At 41.1% G+C, this 8,839-nt stretch overlaps 1 protein-coding gene across 1 annotated transcript; it reads left to right on the forward strand.

Moving 5' to 3' along the window:
- Positions 1-1,383: 1,383 nt before the first annotated feature.
- Positions 1,384-7,935, forward strand: LOC308703390 (E3 ubiquitin-protein ligase TRIM39-like; the record flags this gene model as incomplete). The annotated part of the gene is made up of 6 exons (XM_081386832.1): positions 1,384-1,938; positions 2,686-2,781; positions 2,904-3,137; positions 5,164-5,311; positions 7,265-7,291; positions 7,394-7,935. 6 exons carry the CDS (start codon positions 1,384-1,386, stop codon positions 7,933-7,935), a joined length of 1,602 nt encoding a protein of 533 aa, XP_081242958.1.
- Between the last annotated feature and the right edge of the window lie 904 nt (positions 7,936-8,839).

Raw genomic sequence — 8,839 nt, forward strand, 5'->3', positions numbered from 1 at the left:
GCCGAGTGGTACCAGTCGGGGGTGACGATGGGAGCCATCCCGTATCGAAAGGTTGGGGTGCCCTGTTCGAGGGCAGACCGGTCTTTGGCCAGTGGTCAGACCGGGAGAAATGCCTTCACATAAACTGTCTGGAGATGATGCCGGTCGAGAACGCGCTGACGCACTTCCTCCCACACCTACGGGGCTACCACGTGCTGGTCCGCACGGACAACATGTCAGTGGTAGCCTACGTGAACCACCAGGGCGGTGTCAGATCCATAAATCTCAATGCTCTGACGGAACGCCTTCTCGTTTGGGTTCAGCACTCCCTGCTCTCGTTGAGAGCCGCACATGTGCCTGGACGCCTAAACAACGGTCCAGACAGACTGTCCAGGGACAATGTTCCCCCGGGAGAATGGTCCCTGCATCCTCAGACAGTCCCGCTGCTGTGGCGCCGTTTCGGCAAAGCCAAAGTCGACCTGCTTGTGTCGAAAGACAACGCTCATTGCCCACGGTTCTTTTCAAAGGACGCGCTGGCCCAAGCGTTTCCCAGCTGCCGCTGTACGCTTTTCCCCCGATCTCGCTGTTACCACAGGTAATCAGGAGAGTCAGGGAGGCGGGCCATGCGGTGCTCCTCGTGGCCCCGCGATGGGAGAACCAAGTCTGGTTCCCAGAATTGATGCAGCTGACCGATCTAGCCCCATGGCCAATCCCGGTGAGAAGGGATCTCCTCTCTCAAGCCGGCGGGTCAATTTGGCATCCTCATCCGGAGCGCTGGTCTCTGCATGTATGGATAATCAACGGATACCCGTTGTCCTGCCAGAAGGGGTAATGAACACGATCACGCAGTCTAGAGCTCCCTCCATGAGAAGGCTCTACGCATCGAAATGGTCTGTGTTACCAACTGGTGCGCAGAAAAGATTTCCACATTAAAGAAGGCGGATCCTCTGCGCACAACTACCTATTACGTAATCGCCACAGGCCAATGGTAGTACAAAAGTGTTTTGCAGCTGAAGCAAACTTTTACGGAAAGTTCCTTTGGCAAGCCACATCAGTTCTTTCTTCGATTTCGCTTGAAGAATATCAGGGCCTTTAAGGCAAGCAGTCTCAGACTGGAAGTTAGAGGCGGAGCTTATAGGCTCAGTGAGGTTAGAGTTAGTGGTGGAGGAACTTCCTTTCAGAAACTGCTGTCTCATATACGCCTTTTTAAGGCACGTATGGCTGCTTTGACTGCTTGACAGTGGTTCATAGTTTAAGTTGTTATAGGTTTTAGTTTTAGTTTTTAACCATGCAACATCCATTTTAGAACACAAACTAAAATATTCAGTCTGTGCACATAACTTGTATTATGAAAGTTGTTCTTTCCAGCAATGTATATGATATATTGTCATTGTTTTGTCAGTCATGGCGTCTTCCAGTGGTCCAGCACTAAATGAGGAGCTCCAGTGCTCCATCTGTCTGGAAGTGTTCACTGATCCAGTCACCACTCCATGTGGACACAACTTCTGCAGAACCTGCCTGAGCGAGTGCTGGCCGAAATCACAGACCTGCTTCTGTCCACTCTGTAAAGAAACATTCAGCAAAAGACCTGATCTCAAGATTAATACAACATTCAGAGAGGTTGTGCAACACTTTAAGGAGAAGCTCAAGCTAGGAGGATCTGAGGTGTTCTGTGACTTCTGTGATGAAGGAAAGCAGAAAGCAGTGAAGACCTGCCTGATCTGTCAAAGCTCTTACTGTGACTCTCATCTGGAGAAACATCGCAGAGTCCCACGTCTAAAGAAACACAAACTCATCAATCCTGTGGAAAATCTGGAGGATTATATATGCCAGAAACACGAGAGACCTCTGGAGCTGTTCTGCAGAGATGACCAGACGTGTGTTTGTTTGTCCTGCACTGAAGGAGAACACAGGACTCACAACACTGTTCCTATAGAGGAGGAGAGTCGAGAGAAGAAGGTAAAGAGATACAAACAAAACACTTAAACCTTTATAAGCTTTATAACCTTATAAGGATGACACAAACACAAAACAAGACTATGCAAAGTGAGAATGGAAACACAGGGCTTAAATTGGCAGACTTTAACAGGGGTAATCACACACAGATGAATGAAATCACACATTCATGAGAACAGATAAAAAGGATACTGAGAAATGAGGTCCATAATATAAAAGCCCAGGCGTCAGGAGGAGTGCCCTCTGGTGGAGATTAAGGGCACTCCAGCTGGCGGATGTGAGAGTCGTAACCGTAATTAAGAGATGGCAACCCGTAACGTTCTCCCCGGAGCTGTTCATGTCCTCAGACTCGGATTTATGCATTTCTATGTCAACACTATCAATGCCGAAAGGAATCTGCAGCAGTCATGTGGTACAAGTAAGAGCTCTGTAAGTTGTTTACGTTCATTATTATTTTAATATTATGTGCTTTGAGACATGAGGTCATTTATCGCCGTCTCTTGTGACACTTTCGAGACTCTGAAGGGAGGGTGGGATCTTATCATTATCAAAAGTTAGCTTGCTTGCTAGCCTCACTGAAATCGCCTACCCTATCTTTAAACTGCCAATTTTTTTATTTTTTATTATTATAAATCTGCTAAAAGCTGATTTTTTCAATATTTTAAGAATGTTATCCTCAAAGACATTTCCAGCCACTTTTAATACGATTTTTTTCAAATGATAAAGTTATGTGTTTTTCTCTGTATGTAGAATCATCTGGCTAAGAGACAAACTGATGTACATCAGATGATCCAGGACAGAATAAAGAAGATTCAAGAGATCCAGCACTCAGTAGAGCTGAGAAAGGTGAGTGGAAGTTAAAACATTGTAAATTGATAATGCATTATATTTCATTCTGCTTAATAAAGGTTATCAATTAAACAGATAAAACTTAATAGACAGATCTTCTATTTGATCTCATTTATCAGAGAAACACAGATAAAGAGAAATCCTCCAGTGTGGAGCTCTTCACTGATCTGATCCGCTCCATTGAGAGATGTCAGTCTGATCTGCTGAAGATGATGGAGGAACAGCAGAAAGCAGCAGAGAAACAGGCTGAAGATCTCATTAAAGAGCTGCATCAGGAAATCACTGAGCTGAAGAGGAGAAACACTGAGCTGGAGCAGCTCTCACACACTGACGATCATCTCCATCTCATACAGGTCTGTCAACATCTGTCTCAGTCAAGATGTACAATATTACAGGACAAACTCTCTGTTCACAAACATGATGAGCTGCTTGAACATTGTATTTGTAACAGTCTGTTAGAAATTGTACAAAAGGGAATAAAATGGTTATAAAGTCAAATTTGAAAAATGAGTTAACTGTGTTTGAAAGGTAGCTACTGTGTAAAACATAGGGTTCGTACAAGGTGCTTAAAGGGTTAGTTCACCCAAAAATGAAAATTCTGTCAGTAATTACTCACCCTCATGTTGTTCCAACCCCGTAAGACATTCGTTCATCTTCGGAACACAAATTAAGATATTTTTGATTAAATCTGAGAGTTGTCTCACTCCTCCATAGGCTTCTAAGGGACTGAAACTTGCTGGCCCAGAAAATGTATTAAAGACATCGTTAATATAGTCCAAGTGACTCCAGTGGCTTAATCTTAAGTTTATAAAGCGACGAGAATACTTTTTGTGAGCAAAAACAAACAAAAATAACGACTTTATTCCACTTTTCATTTACTTCTCTCTGGGCCTCGGATCTTTTCACGTAGTGTTTAAGCGTAGCGCGTCTGTGTTGCACGTCACCACGTAGGCTCACTATTGGCCGACGCTGGTCATGTGTGTGATGCGTCTGACAAATAATCCATTTTCTTGTCCCTTATAATCCACATAATGCAGGGGAAACTGTAAAATGAACTGCAGCAGTGCTGAAAACTTGCACCATAAAATTACAACACTCGAACGATAAATGTATGTATATAAATGTATATAAATGTATATAAATGTATGTTTCTTTTCCATGCATCATTTTATTATATCCATGTATGTGGTTACAGTCAAATCATAACAGTGAAATCGCCCTCGAACTCTTCTGTCTTGTCTGCACTCGAGACGGTGACGTGAGCTCCACTGAAAAGTCTTCTTTCCTATTGGTTGTCGCTCGCGAAAATCGCTTTCTATTTGCATAAAGTTGAAATTTTTCAACTTTTGTCGCTTGTCTCTTGTTGCTTGACACGCCCACATTCTTTCGCCAACGGTCACTGTCGCTTGTGTCGCCGGAAGTCGCCAGCGCTCCATTGGAATGAATGGGATTGTGTCGCTTTGTCGCTGTGTGACGCTGGCGGTGTGAACGGGGCTAGGGTTAGGCATTAAAATAATGCACTCATGGTATGGCAGCAAAGTTTCTTGATTATTACGCAGGAATGAGAGTATAGTTCCTAGCCATATCAGCCTAGAAAATCGCAACTTTACATTTTCCATCGGTCTTAGTACACAGTGTAACTACAGAAGAGTCAAGTTTTAAATAGGAAAAATATCGAAACTCTTTGTTCATTTTTTTGAGAGAGATGCTAATGGTCCTGTCCGGTTCAATTCATTATGCTAAGCTATGCTAAAAGTGGGACAAATGCGAAAACGGTAAAACTCAACTGTTTAACTCTGGGGGAGTTGTAAAATGAGCCTATTTCCAAAAAAAGTGGAGTATCCCTTTAAAGCAGAGTGCTCTGGGTAATATTTTATATCCTGTCAAAACATAATCATTGCTATTGCATTTGTATTTTTCAAACACTTACAACACAAAACACATTTCATAAGCTGGAGTGTGTACTCTTGTGTACACACACACACACACATTAATAATACTCTAATATGTAATTTGTTCACAATGTCCCACCACACAATAAATCATTATACCATTTCAACTAGACACATTCAAAATGCAAAAAGATTTGTTTTTCCAAACTGTTTGGAGCAATTTGTTATATTTTTGTAATTTTTGTATAACTTATTTGTAATTTTGAAATATAACATTAAAGAGTATATTTGATGTGATGAATTGCTCTGTCATTTATCAGATTTACCAATTGTTATAATTTCAGTTTGTGCTGGTTAATTATGAACAATGGGTAATTTGGGGGGCGGGGACAGGTGGGGGCGGGGCTCCATTAGGGCTCCTCCCCCAACCGCATGTGATCTCACTCAAAGCTTTTGATAAAACTTGAGAACCCTGCTTCTGCTGTAGATGAGCTCATCCCTGGACAGTCGTCCACACACCAAGAACTGGACAGAGATCAGGATTGACTCTGATGTGAATGTGAACTCTCTGCATAGAGCCCTGACTCATCTGAAGAAAACTCATGAGACACTGAATGAAAAACTCAGTCAAACTGGTATGTGAATATCAAATACAGTAGTTTTTCTTCATTAACTAAAAAAAAATAATGTTTTCAAGGAATAATATGGGTTACATCCAATTTAAGTTCAGTTTGTAAAGGACAGCATTGTTTAAAAAATGTAATAAAACAACTAACCCTGTAAAGTTCTTTACATGTAAACTCGTGTTAAAGCAGTTTTACTTTAACGACAAGGGAAGGATGTAACTATTTGTGTACATGTGTAATGGAAACCTAGCCTGACTACGTCAGACTTCGTACTTCCGCTCAATTTCATTTCGCTTCTGTACTCAGTCTGAGACAGCTTCAGAGCTTTCTGTTTGCCACCGGTCTGGAAACAGCCGGGCCAATCAACGAACAGAGGGCGGGCTGAGAGCCGTGACGTACACGCTGATTGTACCGTGGATGCGTAGATTTACTTAACTTAACCTGCAAAAGTCGTTCACAGCCATGTTCACTCCGGTATTTCGCTCGATGGTTTTGTTTTCGCATCATAAATGTGTTTACAGTGAAAGTTAAATGCGGCCGAGCATGCGCATAACACACGCCATAACCAAACGTTATGTGATTGGCTTACGGGTAACCAATGATTTTAAACTTCAGACAAGCGCCCCCTAGCAAGAGAGAAAACACTTCTCTGTTATGCCATTCCAGACTCTGTCTACGAAGCAAAGTGAAGTAGCAGAGTCTGGTATTACCAGGCTACTGGAAACCCAGTAATGGGCACAAAAAATGCGTGGCTGAATTAAACAGGCAGAATGAATACAAAAAAAGTTTAAAATAGAAATGAATATTTATTCAAACTTGCAAAAACATAATAATCCTAACCCAAAAATATAACATTAATGGAAAAATAAAAATCTTATTAAAAAACACCCAAATTAGTTTATTTATCAAACTTTAGTTATCAAGCATCAATCTGAAAATGTTAGATCTGAAAATCTGAAAAATCCTGCAATGTCGAACAAACATGATCGATCTCTCTCTCTCTCTCTCTCTCTCTCTCTCTCTCTCACACACACACACACACACACACACACACACACAGTGTTCACTCTTCACTCCTTTTCATATCTGCTTATGCTGATTAATTTCTTGTTCTAAAGTTAATTATTTTTATACATTTGGATTATTGAAATAAATAATATGTGATTACAATCAAGTCTTGACTTTTAGTGGCAACTTGTGTGGCATAAATACATGTGGCATTGCAAAAACGAGACAACAGACCTCAAACAACAACAACAACAACAACAAAAATCTCAACTTTGATAATAAAAAAAATACTGGTTTAATGTATTTAAACTTTTTAAATATATATATATTCACAAAATATACACCACAAAAGCTGTAATAAGAGCAGTTAGCCACCTCCAGAAAATGAATAGATCTCTATGGGCCTCTGCTGGATGTATATGGTCATTACACTTTTTTCTAAAAGTATATTCACTGCATATTTTTCTCTAACCAGCAGAAAGCAGAATTCTGCCTCTAACACCTAGATCAATAACAAGAAACGACTCAGTATTTAATTTGAATTAATAAAAATGTAATATTTCATATGCATGCTGATGGTGTAGTTGAGGAATTTTGTTAATAAAAAGGCACTTCATATTCCCTAAAAACAAAGCATAAATGTATAGATGAGAAGTAAACAAAAATGATAGGCCTATATAATTTGTATTATTAAAATGTTTATTTTTATACAATCATTATAAATGTTTGCCATATTGACCCTCAAACACCAAGACAGGAGACAAACACAGTATGAGGGTTAAATCCTCATTATATTTGTCCCATAGACCTCCACTGTAAGTATATTTACTGTAAACACATTCTGCATTGTGTTACAAACAACACTTACATGCCACCGATGCTGCCAGTGGAGAGAAACTCACTGAAATTAGTCCTATGATTAATTCATCATTATATTGTCATCTGTGTCCACAGGGTTGAAGTTTGTGCAGAAGTTTGCAGGTACAGTGTGACTGACACCATTTTCTTCAATACACTCACAATACTGTGTTAATCTATATTATATACTGTTGAAGTTGATTGATAATGTCTGATCTCTCTCAGTGGATGTGACTCTGGATCCTGATACAGCGGATTCATATCTCATCCTGTCTGATGATGGAAAAAAAGTCAGTGATGGAGACATTAAGCAGAACGTCCCAGAAAACCCAAAGAGATTTGATAAGGGTTGTGTTCTGGCAAAGCAGGGATTCAGTTCAGGGAGATTTTACTATGAGGTGCAGGTGAAGGGAAAGACTCAGTGGGGGTTAGGAGTGATCAGAGAATCCATTAACAGGAAGGAGAAGATTGACAGTTTCCCAAGTCCTGAGAATGGATACTGGATTCTGGTGCAGATTAAGGAGGATCAAAATGTAGTTAGTGATAATCCATCGGTTATGTTCCTTCAGTGTGTGAAACCTGAGAAGGTTGGTGTGTTTGTGGATTATGAGGAGGGTCTGGTCTCTTTTTATGACGTGGAGTCCAGATCTCATATCTACTCTTTAACTGGTCAGAATTTCACTGACAAACTCTATCCATTTTTCAGCCCAGGCCGTAATGATGGAGTTGAAAACTCAAACCCACTGATCATCACTCCTGTAAGTTAAAATGAAAAAAAAAAAAAAAACTGAAAAGATTGCTAAAACAACAACAACACATCACCTATAATTAAATATTTGTGAGTTGTCTTGTGTGTAATAATATGTTCACACTTTAGATTAAGGTTCAATTCTTACTATTAAGAACTTTTGCCTCAATAAACTCCTAATTACTGTTTATTAATGTCATGGTTCATAAATCCACTGTCTCCCTCTTATGTGTTTGAGTGTGTGTGTGTGTAGGTGTGTGGGCGTGGTTATCAAATCTCAGGCTGATTATTGCGCCAGCTGTAATCAATTCCATTTCCCTTTATATGTTCAATGATCACTGTCTCATGTTGTCAGATCGTTGTGGCTTCCCCGGTGTTGTGTCTTGTTCCAGTGTGCTTCTCTCACCTTCCTCGTGTGGATTATCTTCGTTGTGCTTCGTCTTCGTTGGATTGTTGGTTCCCTGGATTCCTGTATCATTACAGAACGATCTGACCACATCATGGATGCAGCGAGTTCAACCAGTTTGAGCTAATTCATTTGACACAGTATCACAAGAATGGATCAGCAAGAGGAGAGCATCTCTAACACAGGTTGGCGGTACAAGCACTTGTGGCGCAGGTGTCCGAGCTCACCAAACAACTTCAACATCTGAGGGCTCCCGCTGCGCCACCCACACCGCCCGTTCAACCCACCCCGCCAGAGCCGGATTCCCAGCCAGAGCCACGACTACCGACACCAGAGGGATATTCAGGTGAACCTGACTACTGCAGAGCCTTTCTCACTAGATGCTCCATGCATTTTTCGTTGCAGCCACGGACTTTCAACCGTGAACAGTCAAAGGTAACATTTGTACTCCCATTGCTATCGGGTAAGGCGAGCCGGGGAACGGCGGTGTTGGAGAACCAGGATCCATGCTGCACCT

Source organism: Scardinius erythrophthalmus (assembly GCF_964197995.2).
Source record: "Scardinius erythrophthalmus genome assembly, chromosome: 15".
NCBI classification, from domain to species: domain Eukaryota; kingdom Metazoa; phylum Chordata; class Actinopteri; order Cypriniformes; family Leuciscidae; genus Scardinius; species Scardinius erythrophthalmus.